The sequence below is a fragment of the Sphaerodactylus townsendi genome, linkage group LG08, assembly GCF_021028975.2.
Source record: "Sphaerodactylus townsendi isolate TG3544 linkage group LG08, MPM_Stown_v2.3, whole genome shotgun sequence".
In the NCBI taxonomy this organism is placed as follows: Eukaryota; Metazoa; Chordata; class Lepidosauria; order Squamata; family Sphaerodactylidae; genus Sphaerodactylus; species Sphaerodactylus townsendi.
Window position 1 is genome coordinate 61,584,725 of NC_059432.1, and position 22,801 is coordinate 61,607,525.

The window sequence follows — 22,801 nt, forward strand, 5'->3', positions numbered from 1 at the left end:
TCTGCAACACTGAGAGAGAAGAGAAGGTTTTGTTATTTAAAAATGACACAGTAAATGGTGTAAAAGTTGGTTAATAGAGTGATGTTTATAAATATTTTAACTTGCAACCTAGATGTGACAAAGCTGACCGTGCAAAAGTTATGTTTTAGAGGGAGGTTCAGTTGAAGAAATTATATGATCCAGCTGGCTTGTTCTTATGTTCTTATTTGTTCTTTTTTCCTGATTGAAATTGTAGATAAAGGATACAGTATGTTTTAATTTGTTTATATTTGTAAACTAATAAGGATTATATATTTTTTAAAAGAATAGATCAAATTATGCCAAATTTGAAGTTTAACCACTAAAATGGTTTATCTTGATCATCAAAAGAACAATCTGTAAGAGTGATATTTTGCCTATTACAGGAGAAAAACCTCTAAAATATTATTTTTTTGATGTGTTTTATAATTTTTTCTGAAAGTTGTCAAAATCATAATGCAAAAAATTATAATGAAGAAATCCAATAACTTTTCTAAAACCACCAACTACCAATTTTATGAAAGGAGAGCGAGCTAAAGAAACATAAGAAAACAGATTACTGCATTTAATACTTTCATTTCTATCTTGGGATACGATATACCATATCTGGGTGACAACAGCAGAAATGGGTTCCTGCAACCCAACCTGCCTGACAGTCATACCTGAAGTGATTCAGATTTTGACAGATATATTCAACTTTCTGGGATTTCCTTGATGACTGAGTTATTTCAGAGCAAACTTGCATAAGCATCTGTATCAGCTACTAGATGCTCAGTAAAGAAAATACGTCTACTAATCAGATCCATGGTTAAATCAGGCATATAGTTAAATATAACAAACATACAAGACTGGCTTAAGAATTTTGTGCACACAAGTTGCCCCACCACTACTAAAAGGCAGCAAGAAGACAGCACCCCATCTCCTTACTGCTGTGGACAGGCAAAGGGAGTCAGGAAGATGGTACCCACTCTCTTTTCCCAGCCATGCTGCAAGGAGGCAGGAGGAAAGTGGGAAGAAAGCATCCACCCTTCTCGCATCTGCACTGTGGTGAGAAGCTGCTTTCTGTTCCCTTGCCCTCCCACACTACAGCTAGGGCAAGGAAGATGAGGGCTGGGCCAGACCCACCCCACCCCCAACAGAGAGAGGGAAGGAGAAAGCAGACTTCCTACTAGGGACCCATGGGGGTAGGGGAGCTTCCCAGGGCAGGCCCCAACATGGGGGTGCCTGGGTAGAGGTGCGTAGGCTGGATGGTGTTCCACTGCCAATGGATCCTGGGCAATCACCTAGTGCTACCTAGTGGATGGGCTAGTGTCAGGGGGATTGTATCTAGGTGATTGAGATGCATTCCTGCCTCATTAACTGCTCAACCCTGCAAATCAAATGCTGCTAAAAGAGATATGTAACCAGCCTGCTATATGTTACCACTGCCATCTGGGGCATTTTTTCCTTGATCTTTATTTTATGGCTTCACATGCTTTGTAGATAACTAAGCTTTCCTCTGACACCCTGATCCCATGAGAAACAGAGTCATATCCATTATCTTCTCGGGGCAGGAAACCAGGTGGCTTTCTCTTACTATCTGCCACTGACCTTGGGACACCTCAGTTCCAGGGACTGTTTTTCACAATTTCTTGCGAATTTAGGAGGGGGAATTTGCAGGTGATAAAGGGGGTGGCAAAAGCCCCTAGGTTTGTCAGAAGTGGCTTTGCTAAGCTTTGGTGCTCTGACACTTCTCAATAAATGCTACTGATCAACTATCCAGAGTATCGGTTTAAGGTTTGAAACCTACCAGCTAACTCTAGTAGAATGTGGGAGAAAGTGATTATCAGAACAAGAATGAAGTTCCTCTAGAAGTAAAATGCTATAACGCTCACTTCTTGAACAAGGGAGAAGGAACAATCCAAAACAGAGATAGAGGTCATCTGACTCACAGAACAGTCCCCTTTTTTCTCCAATCATATGAGAACCTGACCCATAAATATGTATAAAGTTCAGGCCGTTTCCGCACGGCCAGGATGCGCCCCCACGCCGCCAAGAGTTCTGGCGGCGTGGGGGTGCAAGCCCGTTCGCATGAACGGGCGAAGCGGAGGCCGGCAGACGGCAGGCGGCTCTGCACGGAGCCGCCTCTTCGACGCCATTCGGTGTCCTCGTTGCCGCCTGTTGGGATTTGCAGCCGCCGCCACGCTGCCCTCCGACCCCTGGAGGTCGGAGGACAGTGTGGGCGGGGCTGCAACGCCCAGCAGGCAACGACGAGGACACCGTGAGTGGGGCGGGGACGGGAGACAGCGTCTTCCCGGCGGCGCGGTTCACACCGCGCTGCCGGGAAGATGCTTCCTCCCCAACAACAACCCTTTAAAGGGTTGTTGTTTAGGGCGGCCTGACGCTGCAGCAGCGGCGCCTGTGCGAACGGCAGCCTGGGGGCGGTGTTTTTACCGCCCCCAGGCCGTCGTTAATGGGCCGTGCGGAAACAGCCTTAGTTAGCACCACAGGATCTATTCTGGCCAGCTGATATTAAGAAGCTAAGAATCGTGTGGCCAATTTCTCTGCAGTTCCCTCCTGGTTGTGCTGAACAAGGCAAATCTATTTATTCTACCTGCACACAGTGTAATATCAGATCCATGAGGCACAAAACCCCACAACTCTATCAGATGCTACAGGAATGGGAAATTGACCTGGATTGCATAACACAGACATGGTTGGAAGAAAATGATGCATCTGTTCCAGCTAGCACCACCAGGTTATGTAGTCTTCCATCAACCACACATAGTCAACCACGGAGGAGGCATGGCCATTATCCTCCATGAGTACTTCAGCCTCCACAGACTTCCAGTGCAAACTTTCATTGGCATTGACTGTATGCTCATCATGTTAGAGATTAAGTATACAATAGACATTCTGCTTAGTTACCAGCAACCTAATTCTCCTAAGCAGACACCTTGCCTGTCCTGGAAGAGTTTCAAATGTAGTGCTGGAGGCACCCAGACTGATTGTTCTGAGAGGCTTCAACATTCATTCCGGCGCTACTAGCTAGGCCCAACCTAGGATTTTATAGCTTCTGTGTCTGCCTAGTGCCTCTCTCAAACCATGGCTGTCCAAACACATGAAACAGATCACACCTTGGACTTAATCCTTTACATTGAATTTCTGAGGGAAGGTTTGATTCAGGGCTGGAGGTTCCCCATGAACCATGATCTGACCATTGCCTATTCAAAGCCAAGGTTCAACACCCCACAGAAGAGGGAGGGGTCAGTTAAAATGGTCTGCTGATGGGTCTTCTGCAAGTGCCAACCTGCAAACAGGAAGAATCATCAACTTGCCTGTACACATGCCTTCTCTGTTGTGGCACCCACTTTGTGGAATGGCCTGCCTGAGGAAGGCTCCCACTGTCCAGCTTTACACAAACTATGCAAAACTGGATTGTTCAAGAGGGCTTTTTTTTTTTAGAAAGGTGGACTGTAAGTAGTGCAAGCAAATCCCTGTCAGGTTCCAGTTTCAAGATCTGTTGAGTTCTGACAAGTGTTGAGAAAAATGTTAACCTGCATGGTCCTGGAGCACATATTATGCTATGGATGTGGTTTAAATTTTGAAGAATATCTCAGAAACAAAATTGCTTTTTGCACATTTTATTCATGCCTCAGCATTTATTATAAACCTGCCACAATCACCAAATGGCAACATTCTCAGAATTTTATGTTCCTCCAAAGATTCACCCTTGGCAAACTCATTGGATCAGAATGCATCTGGTACCCTCTCTTAAGAATATCAGAGATACAGGAACAGCAAGGAATGGGAAGATTTACTTGTGCAAGATGGTGGTATATTTTACAGCACCTCCACTCCACCCAGAAGGCTGCAAAGTCTATAGCACATATACCTCCTGGTCACTACACACAGGAATGGAGATCTTTGGGCTGTTCAGGGGTAAGCAAACACTAACACTTAGCATGGTCATTTGTAGAGAGGAGCAAGAAGGCCTTTCTTTAAGGACAACAGGGAATCATAGAATCATAGTTGGAAGAGGCCATCAAGTCCAACCCCCTGACATGCAGGAACACACAATCAATCAAAACACTCCTGACATATGATGATGATGATGATGATGATGATGATGATGATGATGATGATGATGATGATGATGATGATGATTTATTACATCTAATAGACTGCCCTACCCCCGAAGGGCTCATCCAGCCTCTGTTTAAAAAGAAGGAGACTCTCTGAGGCAGTGAATTCCACTATCGAACAGCCCTGACAGTCAGAAAGTTCTTTCTAATGTTTAGGTGGAACCTCTTTCCTCACCTTGAATCCATTACTGCGTGCCTTGCCTCTGAGGGAGCAGAAAACAAGTTTGCATCCTGTTCGATATGACATCCCTTAAAATATTTAAACATAGCTATTATGTCCCCCCTTAACCTTCGCTTCTACAGACTAAACATCCCCAGATCCCTAAGTCTCTCTTTGTAGGACATGGATTTCAGACCTTTTACCATTTTGGTTGCCCTCCTCTGGACACGTTCCAGCTTGTCAATATCCTTCTTAATCTGCAGTGCCCAGAACTGAACACAGTACTCTAGGTAAGGTCTGACCAATGCAGGGCTTGCCAGACTATAAGCTCTTGCGTATCTTTCCAAACTTGAAAGCCTGCTAGGGGAGAAGGGCTGAAGTTAAAGTGCACCTTCAAATAAAATATATGTCCTAAAATATACAATATAGCAAAACGGTGCCACATTCATACTTTTTTGTGCTGCTTTGCCTCCAAAGCATTTTACAGGAACCTGTCAAACCCAATCAAGCTTGTTTATTCTGCATGTAAATGTAGGACCTGAGGCAATCTTCTTTTTAAAAAGAAAAGATAGGAAAAGCACATATTGTCCTGGCAGTTACTTGGCTGCTAGGGTTTTATTCCCCCCACCCCACCCCACCTAATGCAACAAAAGACAAAGCCTAATTTAACTCTTCATTTCAATCATCATTACTGGACCACTTTATCATGTTGGAATCAGGCAAGAACCATTTTTTTGGCCATCAGATTTAATGGCACAGGATATTCTGCTCCAAAAAAATGGGGCAAGGATGAACCCCCAAATCAGGCTTGCCACGTGGAAGGTTGTTAAACCAGATGACTCTGTATGCTGCACAACTGCTATCTCTGTATGAGCTAATAATAACAAATTATGAGGATGTGTCCATTCTGCCTATAAACTATACATCTTGCTTAAGATCATTCGAGTTAAACTTCCAGTTGACAGGCTTATTTTTAAGGCAAATCCTTCCTGGCAGTTTACAATTGAATACCAACTACTGGAGCATCGTCTGTGCTTTCACATTTGCGTTGATAGGGAATGATGGGTTTCTCAATGGGGTTCGGCTGCCCCCTCCTTGCATGTCTAATTTTAAACACAGCAATTGTCTGTTCTGAATTTCTGCCTGACTCAGTCCATGCTGGGAATTGTATGTCTTTTTGGCCATCATGAGAAGAATGAGACAAAAACAGTAGGATGAGGCAAAAACAGTACTGCTTAATAACCCTGAGAATATGCAACAGCTTCATCCAATAACAAGGCAGTGGGGGGGGGGGGATCTAATTTCAAAGTAATAAATGAAGCATTTCCCAGTACCAATGTTCTGTCCTTCTGTAATTCTTTTCACATCATTTAAAATTGTTATATTATAAAACGTGCTGAACAAGCAACAAAACATCCTTCTTCATCCACTTTTCTTTAAAAACCAGTCTTTGACCACAATATTTTAATATTAAATGTGACAATGTGGTTCAGAAAGGAGAGTCTGCTTGGAGATACTCAAGTGTAGAGCAGCCACAGTGAACATGGAATAGTCAATCTTCATCTCTTTAGGTTCCAAGCATTTCCACCTGGAATTCTCCATGGGAGTAGCTTGCAAAGATTCTAATACTAAGTAGATCTGAACTACTACCACCAAGATCAATAGGCTGCTTATGCATATAAAATCTGTTACTCTCTAAACTGGATCCTCCCACTCCAAAAGCTGACATTTCTAGAGTAACCACGACAACAGTAGCTGCAGTACACTCATTCAGAAGTAAAACACTGGAAGGTGCTTATATTGCCTGGCATCAAACGCAGGCCTCGGTTCTGTTCCTTCAAGCTGTTCTTAATGTGTTACGGTTCTCACAAAATTAAAGGAGTTGACATGTAAAACCCATCTGTGAGCCTGATTTACAGCTTATTTACCTGGGAGTAAATCCCATGGGTTGCACTGGGTCTTGTTTCCAAGTATACATGCACAGAATCACAACCTACATCATATTTGCTGAAAAGAATCACTGCCTGCGTTTGTTGTCGCACGAGTATGCATGCATATACCTAAGCATACTAAAAGAGGATAAAACTCATATGGTATAAATGATTAAAGGGATCCAAGTTAAAGATAAGGATTCTCTGTGACATGTTTAAAAACCACTAAAAGGAAATGCAAACATTTTTTTGGATCTTTATGGGGGGTCAGGGATTTTACCTATCCTGGATTTCTTACAGAGCACAGAGGCTTGGGGGTGGAGAAATGGCATCCAGGTGAGCATCAAGGATGTTTCTATCAAGATATTTACATGGTTCAAACTTCTCTTCTGCCCTTTAAAGGAAGAGGGGGTTCCTCTTGCTTTTCAGCTTCAAAAACCAAAGACCAAAAGACAGTTTCTCTTACCTTTGAGATGCTGATGGTGGACTCTGTGGAACCTGCTGGGGTTGCCCCGAGGCAAAGCTGGGATACTGGAGAAGCTGTTCCCCATGGCATCCAAAAGGAGCGAAACAGCTGGAAGGTGACAACAGCTGGAAGGATCTGTGGGTTTGTGCAGATGTCAGGTCGAGGTGGAGAAGGGAGGGGAGGGAAAGGAAAGGAAGGGGAGCAGGGGCTGGGCTGTCCCCTCCCTCTCCCGGCCCTTTCTCCTCCTCTTCTCCCCCCTCCGGCTGTCACTTTGGATCCAGAATCAGTCTTTGTTTCCTTTGCCTCGGAGATGCTGCCTTTGCTTGGACACGGTCCACATTGCCCAGGCTGGTGTGAGAGATGAATGGGAAGGGAAGGGCTGATCCTTGGGCTCACAGCATGGGAGAGATCCGCCGGCCTTTCCCAGGGAGTTCAGGTTGATTCCCTTGGTAATCCCCCACCTCTTCCAGCTCTCAGATTGCTCCTTCCCTGTCCTGCTGCTCCCTTTGTGTCTCTACTACCCCCCACCCTACCTCAGTCTCTTTCTCTCCCCTCCTACTAGGCTCCTTCCACGGACTTTACCTAAGCAACGCAGAGGAATGGCTGTTGTCGACTGCACCTCCCCCCCGGTGCCCCGCACGGACGCTCGTGATACCCCCCCCCCCATACACACACACTTTCTCCCCTCCACGGGGGCTGCGATGGAGCGGCTCCCCCTTCGGACCCGGTTGTTATGGTGACAGCTGCCTCCTCAGACTAGCCACTTCAGGGACCCGATGAGTCACGTGGGCAGCCAGATGTGGCACCTCTGGAGTGGGAGGGGCTCGGACACGCGTTTGGGGACACGCCGCCCAGGGCCGGGCCCAACAACAGGTAGCGTCCAAGGAGAGGCAGAAGCAGCGCTGCGGCGCGAGGGGGAGGGGGGTGTATGTGCAAAATGCGGACCAGAACCACGAGAAGGGTGCAGCGGCTGCGGTGGGCACGAGGTCCCTTGGAGCATGTTGCAGCCCAGACCGCCTTTGCGAGCAGACCCGCGGCCTTGCATCGGGGGAGGGGGGGCGTGCACAGGGGGGCAAGGTCCAGAGCGCGGGGGGTCGGGGGATGCAGGCGAGCATTTCTGCGGCAGGAGGAACGAAGAAGAAGGGCCGCTTCGTGTGCGTGCAGGAAGCAGTCGCCGGGTGTGAATGAGAGGTGTATGTGCTCTAAAGGTGCAGGATCGTGCCGTTTGCACAGGGGAAGACTGGCAAAGAATGCGACCGTGGGATGCATATGTCCCCTAGCCAGCGAGCTTGCATAGGAAGCGACTGGGGTAGCCTGCTGCTGTCCGCCTCTTCAAGCGGTTTCTGATCTGCATGCAAGCCGGGCAGTGCAAAACGGCGCGCTCGAGGGGCACGCACGCAAGGAGTTGGTCAGCTCCAGGCGAAAGTCCTTATAATATGCGAAGTCTGAACAGTCAAGGGTTTTCTATAGTTTATCTCCTGTAAATTGACGGCAGGCTGGCATATAGGTAGGTGAATTTCTGAATAAATGCACGTGTAGTAAATGTTCAGTATCTGAAGTTGTCTTTCACAAAGAATACAGCCCTAAGCCATTCCCATTCACCATACATATCCAGGGACCTACAACGCAGATAGGGGCAAGTGCAAAGCTTTTTATTAGCTAATGTACTTGGGAGTTGCAAAGTGAGTGGGGCTTTTGTGGCAGATGAATTTGGAGGGCAGTTTGTGTTAGTGTTGCCAACAGGCATGGAGAACAAATATCTATCCCCTTTAATAGAGGTTGTATGTATGGAAAAGGGCAGATGAAACGTGTCATGGCATGGAGATGATCACCTGCAGAAGAATATCTCATTACGACTCTGTTAAAATGACAGGTCACTTTTTTGCCAGGCACTTGGCAATCCTAACCCTCCAAGAGTGTAACACCCTGAGAGGTGACCCTCCAAATGGCCATCTTTTAACTGTATCTTCACCACACTTGGAGATTTTCTATAGTGTTCTGTAGTTTTTCAGCCACAAGTATCAGTGTGGAATTTGAATTTTTCACTTCACAAGTTTTCATGTACTTCCTGAAAAAAATAGCCCTTTTTGCAACCCACCATAACCATCCCAAAGAGGCCAGCTGTGCCATGGGGCAGAAGGGGGGTTCAGACAAAGCTCCATCAATTTATCAAGAGGAAAAAAAGTAGGAACAACTACAGGATGAGATCCATGCCCCTCCCCACACAAACTTTACACACAGCCACCACTTCCAGAAGCAAAGGAGCTTCTCTGTTAACCATTTCCAGTGTCAAGCCCATGCTTCAAAAATCCAGTGATGTGGGAAGGTAATCTTTAGCCACAGCTAAAATTAATTCAATATACTTGCCATGTGCCATCAGTATATTTCAACAAGACTTAAAATTTTCTGCCTGCAGGAACCCTTTATACAATGACTATTTATTGCTTTAAAATATAACCTGCCTTTCTCCCAAGGATTTTTGCCTGTAGAATTATTCCTGGATGTCGTAGAAGGGTTGAGTTGGACATATAACCAGTCGAAAACAGTTTACTCAACTGACCAAATAGTTAAATATTGTCAAATATGTTGAAAACATTAACTCTATTAGAACAATTAAAATATTGGATATTTCTGCTAATTACAAAAAAACAAATTATTGTATTGTCAAAGGCTTTCATGGCCAGAATCACTGGGGTGTTGTGGGGTTTCTGGCCTGTATGGCCATATTCCAGTAGCATTTTCTCCTGATGTTTCGCCTGCGTCTGTGGATCCTCTGAAGATGCCAGCCACAGATGTAGGTGAAATGTCTGTAGAAAATGCTACTGGAACAGGGCCATACATCCTGGAAACCCCACAACACTCCAAATTAGTTATTGTGCAACAATGAAATTACCTTTTCAGTGTTTCACTAAGGTTTCCGTATACATAAACAATTCACTACTAAACATTTCTGGTGTTGGCTTTTTATCCTGGAACAGGGTCAGTCTATAGATACATTGTTAAAAGGCAGAAAAGAAATAAAGCAAATACTGAAGAAATGCTGTTTTGCTTCCTGAAGCAAGCAAGTCAGTGTCATGGTCTGTTTTAGGCTGTGGACGACTGCTTGTGTTTTTTGTTCAGTTTTTAAAAGTGTTTCTGCTGTAGCAGAAGCTTAACTATAGTGATTTGTTCTTGGTACAGCTCAGGGGTGGGGTGGGGAGTGTCGCCCTTACATGTTCTTGCTTCAAAATGACACCTTTGTAAAATAAAGTTACCTACACTGCGTCAGTCATACATTACATTAGTGTTACGGTGATCCAGCAAGAACCGTAGCAAGGGGGGAACTGCATCCGGGGCACATGTGTGCCCTGCGTCCCTGCCACGCCTCTGCCCGCCCCTGCCCTGCCCTGGAACACCCACACCATGCCTCCATACCGGCACATGTTTGGTACAACCCTCCTCCCCGCCCCCTGGGCACTACACCACTGCCTTCCAGACAAGTGGAAAGCAGAGGTTTGCCATTACAATGTCTTCCTTGGTGGTCTCCCCTCCAAATTCTGAGATTTTATGTGATTGGGCTTAACTGTACCATCTTTCCTCCTGTGCCAATCTAAGCATCATAGAATATTTGACCAGCAGGGCAATTCAATACTGCAGAGGTTTCTAAGCAGTTTTCTATGGTGTACCCTTCACACAGACTATCTGTTCGACTGCAATACCAACCTGTGGAAACTGAGGGTGAGCCTCTAGAACACATTCACTGACTTGTACCTTTAACGTGGAAGAACAGGCAGTAAGTTATTTCATGGAAACAGCGTTCCTGTTTATAAATGTGCATGGCTTGATTGCAGACAGCATTTAGGAAGATGTGAAGAGGTATGGCATCAGGCAACAGGAAAGCATGTAGCCATTTTGTGAGCTGGTGACTTTAAAATTAACTTCAAAAGTTTGCTGGTGACTTTAAAATTAACCAATTGGTGGCAGTGGGGGAAAAGAGCCATTTGACCTGGGTCTCAAGCTCAAAGATGGCCTTAGGCTTAAGAACATAAGAACATAAGAACAAGCCTGCTGGATCAGACCAGAGTCCATCTAGTCCAGCACTCTGCTACTCGCAGTGGCCCACCAGGTGCCTTTGGGAGCTCACATGCAGGATGTGAAAGCAATGGCCTTCTGCTACTGCTGCTGCTGCTCCTCCTGAGCACCTAGTCTGCTAAGGCATTTGCAATCTTAGACATATGCTATTTTTGACATTTATTAAGTTTCATAACTTGGTTTGTGTGTGGTATATTGTCATTTTTATGAATAGGGGCCTAAAAATCTTGAAGTGGTCTTGACCTCTCTGGACCTCTGAGAGGACCCGCGTAGCTCCCTCATATTCCACAGTATTTTGAGCAGCTTGTTTGATACAACAGTGCTGTCTCTTTTCACCTTTCCCATGCTTGAAAATATGCCAAATACCTACATAATACAGTTCAGTACCATAACCACTTAACTTGTGTTAAATCTTGCTTGTTCTCCTTTTTAAACTAGGTCATTGGCCTTCTTATTCAGAATGACAGGTCTTTCAACATGGGACAAAGGATGTCAGTAACCTCCTGACAGTGGATGCATATGAGTATCTTTAGCACCATAATTGAAGTCATACTGAAGGATGTTAGTTCAGTCTTTACAGGGAGGGAGGGAGAGAACAAGCAAGAAAGAAGGCATTTATTGTTTGTGGGAAGCTGGATATGAAAGTAGCATCTTAAAAACAGATCACGAGCATATGACTTTTTTGTAAAGAATAGTGCTCACTCCAACTTTGGAGTTATAACATCGTATCTGTAGTCTTGAGCTTTTTGTTCTAAAGTACGAGATCTGGGGCTTTGTTTAATCTTATGATATCTTGCTCGTTCTCTATTGCTACTAAAGCAGCAGCATAGAATGACATCTCTGGGTGAAGGAAGAAAGCCCCAGGAAAACCCCTGGCTTACCCCTGAAAAGGGTTCAAGGTAGAGCTTCCAGCCAGCCTGGCCAAAAAATGTCCCTTTAATAGAGGCTTAAAGGGATGTTATTTACTAGTTGATGTTATATACCTCCATGCCATAAAAAGCTACATCTACTAGGGTTGCCAATTCTGGGTTGGGAACTTCCTGGATATTTTGCGGGTGGATCCCGAGGTGGGTGGGTTTGGGAAAGGGAGGTACTTCAATGGGGTATAATACCATAGAGACTACTGTCCAAAGCAGCCATTTTCTTCAGGTGAACTGCACCTGGAGATCAGTTGTAATCCCAGGAGATCTCCAGACATCACCTGGAGACTGGCAACAGTAACAACTGCCCATTTCTACACATTAAACTCTATTAAAGGACAGGCCTGTTGGTAACTTTAGTTCATTCCTGCTGAGGGAACAATGTCACTTGGAGGTGAAAAAGACTTTTGGCAAGGGAAGGGGATGGAGGAAAGACAACTGAATGTTTATACAAAGCCCTTTAATCTCCACTGGTTAAAAAAAAAACTGAGCTGATAAACTGGAGGTAGGAGTTTGGCATGCAACTATAAAATAAAACTCATATTTTTGCAGCATAATGTTGGATGGAAACAAGACTATAATCCACACCTCACACTCAACAAAGCAACTATCTGAATGAGTGAATACAGGAGCACCCAGAAGAAGGGTGCAGGCATTTGAAAATCACCTGTTGGCCATGGCGAGAAACAAATATTGGGACAACTCCTTATTCAAAATAGAGCTCATCAGGTTGGAAACTGCAGGGACTGAAAAGAAAAGGGACCATGCAGTCATGGTGGATAGCTCAACGAAAACATTAACTCAGGTGTGTGGAGACAGTGAAAAAGGAAAAATCCATGGTGGTGATTGTTAGGAAATGGACTGAAAGTAAAAATGCTATGTGAGTGCCCCCTTTGGCCAGGGCAGGCAGTGCAGGCCACCTTGGCCTTGTAGGAGCTTGGCTATCTTCAGGATCAAAGAAGACACAACTCTGGCTTCTGTTTACAAGCTCTTTACTTCCGGTCAGGCAGTTAGCATCACTCCTGCTATATTAAGCCCAGGTTCTACATATCACACCCTTTTTATCCTTTTCCTGCCATCCCAACAACCAGCCTGGCATTCTCCCCTGCCACCCTTTTATCCTTCTCAGCAGGCCCCTAGTAGCTGGTGGGCTGTCTATTGAGCCCTTCCAGCCTGGGTTTGGCCCTTCAACTTTCCTGGCCCTCACCCTTGATTGCAGCCTGGTTGGAGCTATGCTAGCTTCACCCTTCTCCAGGAACTTACCGCCCTAGAGACATGGGGACATGGGGACCCCCCTGAGCCCCACTCCCCGCCTTCATGCTTTCAAAAGCCGGCTCAAAAGCTCCAGCTTTCAAAAGCCGGTCTGCACAGAGGCCAGGGGTGGGGCTCAGGGCCATGGCTCCACCCACTGAGCCCCACCCTCTGGCCTGCATGGAGGGTGGGAGCATGACCCCACCCCCAAACGCTGCCCCTAGCTTTCAAAAACTCCGGCTTTCAAAAGCCAATCAGCACAGAGGGGCGTAGCCCCGCCCCAAGCCCCACTTCCAAGCACGGGTGGGTGCAGGGGCAACATCCAGAGAAGGAGTTGTCTCCAGGCACCATTCCCCCCCCATACGCCTCTGCCCTTCTCCATGGAACTGCTGAGGCCTATTTCTGCTGCTCAGGCTTTCCTGCCAGTTCTCTGCAATTTCTCCCGGCTTCTGGCTGCCCAGAAGTCTCAGCTTTAGCTGGAAAGTCTGAGGGCAGGGTTGCCGGTTTAGAAGTGGTTTGCCATTGGTATTCTTCCAAATACTGATCAACACCCACCCTGCTTAGTTTCTGAAATATGTTCCACATCCACGGGCATCTGCGAAAGGAAGGATGGTGGAGCGGGCCATCAAGTTGTGGGAAGCAGCCTTGACCCTGGACTTGCCAATATTCTAATGCCCCTGTATAGAACTATGGAACAGCCTCATTTGGAATATCGTATGCAGTTTTGGCCTGCCCTGTGGAAGACAGGAAAAAATAAGTGAAACTTCTTTAGCCACCTGTCACCTTGCTAAAAATAGAGTCCATGCTGGAGGGCCCAAATATATTAAGACCAAAAGGTTGGTAAACAAAAAAAATTCAGAAAATGGTCAGTTACATCCTTATTATTCCAGGGAATAATCTCTGAAGGCCAGATCTTGCAGGTCAGTGTCACAAAACTTCAGCCACCAAAACAAACAAAAAAACCCCTCTAGAGCTACAATCCTTTCTTTTTTGCCTTCAAGTCACAGTTGATTTATGGCAACCCTGTGGAGTTTTCAAGGCAAGAGACACTCAGGTTTGACATTGGTATTCCTTGGTGGTCTCCCTTCCAAATATTGATCAGCACCAACCCTGTTTAGCTTCTGAGATATGTCAAGATCAGGCTAGCTTAAGCTATCTAGATCAGGGTAGTCCTTTCATTAGATTGCAAAAGGACTGTATGATAATTTATAAAGAATCTGTGCAAACCAGAGAGGATAAAGCAAGGAGCATCAGGCAAATTAACCGTTCAGCTGCTGTTAGATCACTGAACTTCTCTTTACTGAACACGATTGGGTTGGTATGAACAGTGACAGAACAGGTATGGTACCTACTGTCTAAATATACCTGGAGGGTTTCAGTTAAGATTTTATTGCCTCCTAGGAACATCATATACTTGGGAGGCTGGAGATTAGTTCCCATTATGAGTTTGATTCACTGCCATGCAGCTTGACACTGTCTCACTCTATCAGCCAAATGAAGTATTTACTTACCAGTACTTCCCTTTTCTAATTTTTCCCAACCTTCCCCAGAGGGAAGGCCATAAAGATCAGTGTTAACTGATAAACAGTTCTCTGGAGTTAAGTAGTAAATAAATTCTAAAAACCAGTTATCCAACCCAGTGGGACACAAACAGACCTAGGTCATTCCCTGTTCCTTTGCAAGAGTACACATAGATTACTGACCTTCCCTGTGGATACACACCCTGATTAGATCAGCACGAGCAAAATCTGTGGCTTTTGGTTCTATGGATCTTGCTGATGTGATATAATCAGACTGGTCCAGTCACAGAAGCAAATTAGACCCTTTCAAGGAGTGTCAAAATGGAGGCACAGACAAAGTTGTAAAGAGGAAAAATGGAAAAGAGAAATAATATCCAAATTTATCCTTGACAATTTAATGTTCGATTGTTTGGCTGCTCAGAATAAGATAAAATCTGGGTATGCAGGGAGACAATTGCATAGAAAGATAATGAATGTGGGCCTGCTCTAGATGTTTTATTTCCATTGTATTGATGTTTTATGATGGGTATTTTAATTATTGTGAGCCACTTATGAACCCAAACAGACTGAGATTGCAAAGTAAAAGTTTAATTTAAGTTCCCAGTCTCTTTGAAACAATCAAAATGTTATTGGTTGCTCAACCAATGTTCAATCCAAATAAGAATTGCACCAAATTATAAAGAGTAAATTATAAACCAGTTTGGTCAGCTTGTTAGTTCACAAACTTAGATCACTGAGAAGCTTATATGGTCCAGTGTGGTGAGTGAATCCATGGTGATAGTCTGGTGTGTTCAAATTGTTTTGTGTTATTTTGAGTATTGATGATGTTATTTGTCTTGTAGAATACGGTACGTTGATGAAGACTATCAAAACAAGATAGAACCAGGAGCCCATCTATTATTTGTTCTGAATTACTTTGGATAAAACTACTGAACAGCTTGATCAAAATAAAGAACTATGACTGTGCTATAACTGTTCTTTAAGGATCTTAATTACAAAAACCCAGCAAATAAAGCCACTTATTTCTACACTGCTTTCACGTCAGCTTTAAGTTGTCTTTATGACATGGGACTCATTTCTTGTTTTGTTCATATTGTACCATGTTTTTCCATCATTTATGTATGAATGAATTTATATTATAGCATTTATATTATAGCATTGTTTGCCAGGTTAATCAAGTAAAACGGTACATCATTTTACCTGATTAACTTGGCAGGGTTGTTAAACAATGCTATAATATAAATGGTTATTATAATATGGTTATTATAATATCAAGGTTATTATATGGTTATTATAATATCATTTTTACTGTTAATAATCATGATCAGTAATTGCTTGTTAGTTTTTAGATAATATGCAACATTATGTGCATGAGATAATATGTACAATTTTATTTTTCTGTCTTAATCTTTAGAACTCATTGAAACTGTTGTTTTCATTCCATTATCATTGTTCTGTCCTTTTTATCTGTTCTGTTCTTTATATCTATAATTTTTTAAAAGGGTAAAAAAAAAACCTTTCTACCTACCATTATACCTTGGGCTTCCTGCCATCTAGTGACGCCGGCTCCTTGGTTGTTACACTGCGGGGATGCCCCAGCCAAGCTAATAGAAGGGCACAAGGGACTTTGTACAGGCACATCAATCGTGCTCCAATTTGACCACCTCTTCTCTGGCACTGCAACTCTTTTGGCTCCTAAATGACTGGCATTACATTTATACATCTCAGTATATTTGATGTGACTTGATGATGTATTAGCAGCATCCATTGTGTCCTTCAGATGAATAACAAATAAGTCTTGTTCAGTTTGCTTTTCTTTGTGGTTGACTGCGCGCACACACACACACACACACACACACACACACACACACTACGTTAACAGTTCTGACATTCTTGCTTGAAGCACAGAAGTGCAGATTGCAAGGTTAACTGGCTTCATGCTGCATGCAGTCGATGCAGCTTAAGGGCTATCCAGAATTTAGAAACTCTGTGAGCCTGCAAACTTTGAAGAACTCACAGCAGGATGAAGCTCACATTTAGTGGTGCTGTAATAGTTACATAACACATGCTGTAATCTATATATCTAAATTTTGCTGAGAGTGGGGTGACAAATGAGTTGTAGAATCTTGTGTAATAATGGACTGGACAAAAATGAATTGCCAAAAATGACAGAGAGCATAAAAGAGGGAAACAGGACAATGCTGCTTGCACAAAATCTGTTTTTATTGCTTTTTCTTTGCTAATATTCTATAAACATATGATTATTTTTCCCCTTTCAGCATTTAGAACTTTTGAAAATCAGCACAGCTCACATTCAAAATGGTGAAACAAGTAGTAGAATTGGATAAGTAAATCCAGAATGCTGATCTTTTCCGTTCATCACTGGAATTCATCACTTTCTGAAATTTCAGTCTGTTCATGTTTTTGAATTTGAAGTATTTTTACAGGATTTAGATGAGCTGCTGTGGAGATGTCATGCTGCTATTTATAAAATATGAATGTATCAAGTTGTAGTTGTTTTGTACCAAACAGAGTGTGTGCCCCTGGGGTATTCTGTTTTGATGGACATATATATGCTTTCCTGTAGATTCACTTGAGAGTTACAAATCCAACTGCACATTTTGCAGTATTAATATGCCAACATTATGGTGTTAGAAAACAAATCCCCAAATGTTTTGTTGCTAACACCATATTTTGGATCAATAATGTTTGATAATGACCTTTATTATTTATCAAAGCAGGCATGAGTTCCACATATGAATAAGTAAATACCAGGAGTGGCTTCATTCCATATATGAAAAAAAATGATGCCATTTACAACCACAGCAATAGTTGCCTTAGAAATAGCTGCCCAAGTAATGCATAATATTATGTCAGAAAAAAAGGAATAGAATCTATTTGCCTAGTGTGAAGTTTATGGCACAGTTGTTCATCTCTTTGCCTGGCAACCTCCCACTTCCCCATGATCCTGATGCAATTTATTATTTCTTATGTTGATGTGATATCAAGACATCAGTTGTAACTCTCCATTTGTTGGTTTTTGTATAGTAGAATAAATGTGGCAAATTAACCAAATATAGTATGGTCAGCATCATGAATCAGAGGTTGGGACCTGACAAAAGAACTCTAATATTTCTTACATATTACAGATAATTTCCTGAATAAGAAATTCACTTTCAGGAATTTGAGGATAGATTAAATGTGATGCGGACAGGGCAAAAGTCTTGTAAAGTTGCATTTCACACAGCATCTTGTTTAAACTGAGCTTCTATCTAGGCAAAGTAGCTACACATGCTCAGTTAGCATACCAGAGATCAGCAAATGCAAAGATTGTGGACCTTTCTGGTGTTCTGTTTCCCACAGAAGTCCTTTCCAATCCCAGGAAAGGTGAAAGGGGCAAAATCACATTCTCCTTTGTTGAAGAGGGTGTACTGATGAAAGAAGCAGGAAGTGTGGTTCATCACCTTCCACTACATTCTGCCACCTTTGATGGTACTTAGATCACATAGGTCCCACAAGTCCAGGAATAAATTTTCCCAGTGCCAGAAAGGACTGCTGGGAGGGGCATTCCAGAAAGATCCACGACTACCAGCACCTTTTTGCTGTATGATCCCATCCTATTAGTGGTTCAGGTGACTATCATGCTGGGATGAACATGTAACTGTGGGGCATGGGCAACAGCCCAGTTGATATGAAACTCTGTGCCAGGGTAAAGCAATTTAGATCAGGCCTGGAGTCAGGTGTAACATGCAGAACAGTGAGCTGACAGAGTACACTCCAAAACTTTAGACAAAAGGTGAGAGATGCCGTTGTCATATAATCATCCATATAAAAAAATCACTACATATAAACAAACAGCAAGAGAGAATCTAGTCTATTTTCTCTGCACTGTATTAATATTTCACTTGCAGGATGCTGTATATGTAAGAAATTGTAAAGGTTTTCTCCATTGCAAGATTCTCACTGATGTACAGAGGGACTCTGGAGGTGCTCCTTTGGTGGGACGTTAGGTGGGATTTTGGAGTGCTCCTTTGAATTGGTTGCCACCTCCTCTGGATATCTGATCCTCCCTTGGTGGGGACTCCCCTGCTGCTACTCAGTGACTGCCCAAAGGTACAGTTGCTCAGGAATTAACTCAGTAGGATTGCCAAGCAGTCTGAAAATAGATGCAGCTATCTAGGCAAGGCATCTTAATTAAATCAACTTTATCACTACATGGCACAAAATCAAATGGAAGAATTCTAGCAGCCAGGTTAAGAAAATAAAAGTACATCAAAAAGGTTACTAACTAGGTAAGACAGTTCTTGAGCATCTGTCTCCTCCTTTTATAGGAGATTGGTTGATGCTACTGCTTTAGCTTCAAGCGCACATGGTCTCCCTGTGTGTCTGCCCTTCTCTCACTCACACATTTTTCCTTTTTAGTTCTCCCATAGAACACATTAGTCAATCTGGCCTTGAGGTTCTTATGCCTAAAATCCACCAAATCCAGTTTGCCTGACTGAGAAGTGTTAACATATCACAGCAGTAGTAGTATGTTTTTTTTCTTTTTGTTGTAAAAAACACTAATCCAAATGGATGAGATTTTCCCTCAGCCTGAATTACTCTTTTTGGGTCAGTAGATCTCCAGACCTGTCAAACATTTGTCCTTCTAACTCTCATCCATCACATAAATATTTGATAATATGATTCCTCAGTCTCTCTTACATACACTCTCTCCTTCACACACACACACACACACACACACGCACACACACACACACACACACACTTGCAGTCCATTCTGTTACCTCTGATCTCTAGTACCTCGTTACCACTTCACTCTGCTGAACCTGTGGCCCAGGCCCTGTGCCAAACATTTTGTAGGTATGTGCTGTTTACTCCTGAGCAGCCCTGCCTTACGTATGTTCTGCTTGTGCACTGGTAAATAAAGCAAATATTCCAGATACCATAAGTCCGCAGGGCTCTTTCTCCAAAAGAAAACAACCCTTAGTTTCTATGGATTCCAATGAACTGCCTAAAATTATTCTGCAGCTTTGCTAACACACGCAATATCACCTTTCCCCCACCACTTGGGGTCTACTCTCTGCTTGACAAGAGACCCATATGTGCCAATTACTGCTTTTATACCTTTAAAGGGGAAAGCAGCAATTTCTTCCTCCTCTGTTGCAATAGCCTTTGGTGCAACCTGAAATCTGCTTTGTACTCAGCCCCTATATAATCTACCGGTAATTAAGTCTGCTACACCTTTATGTTGACTGTCACAGACTGGGGAACTTTTCATTGTACCTCAAAACATATTTTCTCCTCTCTTTCACCCCTTTTGTGTTGAACATAGTCTGAGGAAGAGTTCTGGTGTATGTGAAGACTTACTCCCTGCTTTTTGTCATTTTTGTAGGACTATTGCTACTTTTCAATAAACCTTGTTGTGGTGCCCCAGGAATGTTTCATTACTTGGAAGCAGGCAGGTGTGACACACATTCTTTAGTAATACTGAAAGGTGATCTGAAACTGAAGGACTGATTTAGCAAAAAAAAAAAGGAGGGGTGAGATTAATTGCCCTATGAAAATATAAGCAGCTTAGTGGGATGTTATTTCCCTCCATGTAATAAAAAACTTCTGCTACCTATTTGCGCATATTAAGCTTCTGTTAAAGGAATAGGACATTTTTCTTCAAGTCTTCACTATTTTGCTACAGTTGTCCTATAAACTGAAGGAGCGTTGTAGTGAGTGTATATATTATAAATGTTTATTTCTACTTATTTTCATTTATAGGTCATTTTTTTCTCCAAGTAGTTGGCAATTCTAGAGTCGATCTGACAATCATGTGACTCTTGAACAAATCACACAGAATGTAGTGATGAAGGCTATTATCACAAGCACTGAAAAGTGCAGGAAGGCGGATGTGATTATAAATCATAGCCCTTTTGCAGTTACTCATTAATTCAGAAATCTGATACAAAAACCCATTTAGAATAGCCTTTCTGGTTTACACACATGCACACCAACAGCATGAGAGAGGTGGGATTAGAAGTCTCTGGTTCAGATTTTTCCTCTGCAACTAAATAGGGTTGTTGGCTGTATGGAGAAAAAAATGTTCTGTCGCTTTAATACAGGAGCTTAATAGAATGCTGTTTACTATGATGCCTTGAAAAGCTTTCACTGTCCATTTCCACACAACAAACCTCTACTGAGGGAACAGGACATGTTTCAGTAAGCCTATTGGCAACACTAACACTAAATTCAATAGGTAGACTTAGCAAGTCACTCTCATTTCATCTGACCTACAGTCTTCAACGTGGGGTTAATAATACTCCTCTGCCTTCCAAGGTTGTAGCGGGGAGATAACATATGGAAATAACTTTAGGCATTCAAAAAGCACTCCATATAAAGGAAGAGTTGTTATTTCCGCAGCTCTTCAAATGTCACACAAGCTTCCTTGCTTTCATGATGAGACAGTGAGGACCAGACTAAGATTCAAAAATGCCAAATTTAATCACACAGATAATGATAAACATCTCCTGGCTCCTACAGTGACCACTTAGGGTCTAGTTATTCTGAAAATTGCCTTATGCCCAATTTGGGGAGTAACTATGCTTAACCAAATCAAGTGAAATATGTTTTCACCCTACGGAAACAGGGACTGTTCTGGTTTTGAAGATTAACTCCAACATCAGTCTTAATACCAGTTTGACAGCATTGCAAGACAAGCAAACGGTAATCTTGAAATGCAGGCGCTAAACCAGGCATGGATAGGATAGTATGACTTCCTCACTGTGCCTTATTTGAATAATCTATCTGACAGCCCTGCTCTTCCCTCAGAATCCCAAGTCAGTATATCCATTCAGTTGTCACACATTCCAGAACCAACTAATGTTATTTGATTAATATCCCTGTGACATTTAAAAATAAGTGCTGTTTCTTATCATATAATGCAGTTCTGACTTTGATGCTCACATCAGTTACAGTGTTGGACCAGATCCCAGGATCTATTTATTTATTTATTTGAGTTGTTCACTATCCTTCCCTAGAAAGTCCCGAGCGGTTTACAACAAACGATGAACTAGTACATAAAGCTACAATAAATAATTTAAAACCTCCATACAAAAATATCCTTTAAATCTAAAAATGTATCAGAGAGGACTCTCATACAACTCCATATTAACTAACACATGGGCTCCATATTAATCAATTTAGTATAAACAGGGCCCCATCACAGGGAGGAAAACTGAATGGGGAAAACTGAATGGGGGGAGGAGGGGCTATTTGATGTCACACTGTTGCATCTTCAACCACATGCCCAGTGGAACAGCTCTGTCTTGCAGGCCATGCGGAATTGTGTTAAATCTTGCAGGGCTGTGGTCTCCCTGAACAGAACAGCTGAGTAAGCCCTGGCCCTGGTTGAGGCCAGCTGGGCCAGGGATCACAAGATAATTTTCCTTAGCTGACTGCAACTCCCTTCAAGGGACATATCAGAAGAGGCAGTCCTGTAGCTACACAGCCCCCAACCCATATAGGACTTTAAAGGTTAATACCAGTCAATAGAGGTTTACTAGGAAGTTATTTACCAGGTGATGCATTTATCTCCATGCCAAGAAAAGCTTCAAGATCAAACTCATGTCATGAGCAGAGGTTTGACTGCAGTACTATGAGCAGAGGTTTGACTGTATTACTGTAGTACTATTGGGTTTATTAAGTATTATACAGTATATTTTATGATGTCTGTTAAGAATATTAGGATAATCACTATTTAGTGTCCATTATTATATTATAATTTACAGCTCATAACTGTTATCATCATTTATATTTTAATGTGTATTACATCACTGTTTAACATATCAGATGTATTTTTTCTTTTGTCTTGGGAAGTAATTGCAATTGAATGAACATGTTTGTTATTTTTCTTTTCTTTTCTTTCACTCTTTATTCTATTCTGTTTATATCTTCTATTAAAAGGAATCATAGAAAAATCTTTGAAGGTAAAATAGGGACCGTAACTCACTAAGGAGAGGGACCAGAAAACCTGAATTGTTGCAGGCATATATGAGTATTCATCTTGTTTTTAATAAGACTTGCAGAATATAGCTATTCAAAACTGAAAGCTCAATATCACCACCTTGTGGTTGAGCCTGGGGTGTGTACAATGGTAGCTGCAACTGAGACAATTTCACTTCAAAATACTGTTTTATGGTAAAAAGTGCCATTATGTCACAGCAGACTTACAGCAGCTCTGTAGCATTTTCAAGATAAGAGACAACAGAGAAATCAGAGATGGTTTGCCATTGCCTGCCTCTGCATAGCAAACCAGGGCTTCTTTGGTAATCTCTCATCCAAGTACTAACC

General features: G+C 42.8%; 1 protein-coding gene and 1 long non-coding RNA gene across 2 annotated transcripts in view; one reads left to right on the forward strand and one right to left on the reverse strand.

Annotated features, from left to right (window-relative positions):
- Window positions 1-6,983, reverse strand: part of NEURL1 (neuralized E3 ubiquitin protein ligase 1) — a 166,617-nt gene extending 159,634 nt beyond the window's left edge. The window contains exon 1 of the mRNA XM_048505269.1: window positions 6,700-6,983. Within this exon, the coding sequence (XP_048361226.1) occupies window positions 6,700-6,784 (85 nt within the window). The 5' untranslated portion in view covers window positions 6,785-6,983. The remainder of the gene's footprint in view (window positions 1-6,699) is intronic.
- Window positions 6,984-7,014: 31 nt separating this feature from the next.
- Window positions 7,015-15,715, forward strand: LOC125437570. Its single transcript, XR_007245238.1, has 4 exons — window positions 7,015-7,148; window positions 7,262-7,572; window positions 12,243-12,495; window positions 15,304-15,715. It is a non-coding gene; the product is annotated as an uncharacterized LOC125437570 (long non-coding RNA).
- The last annotated feature ends 7,086 nt before the right edge of the window (window positions 15,716-22,801 follow it).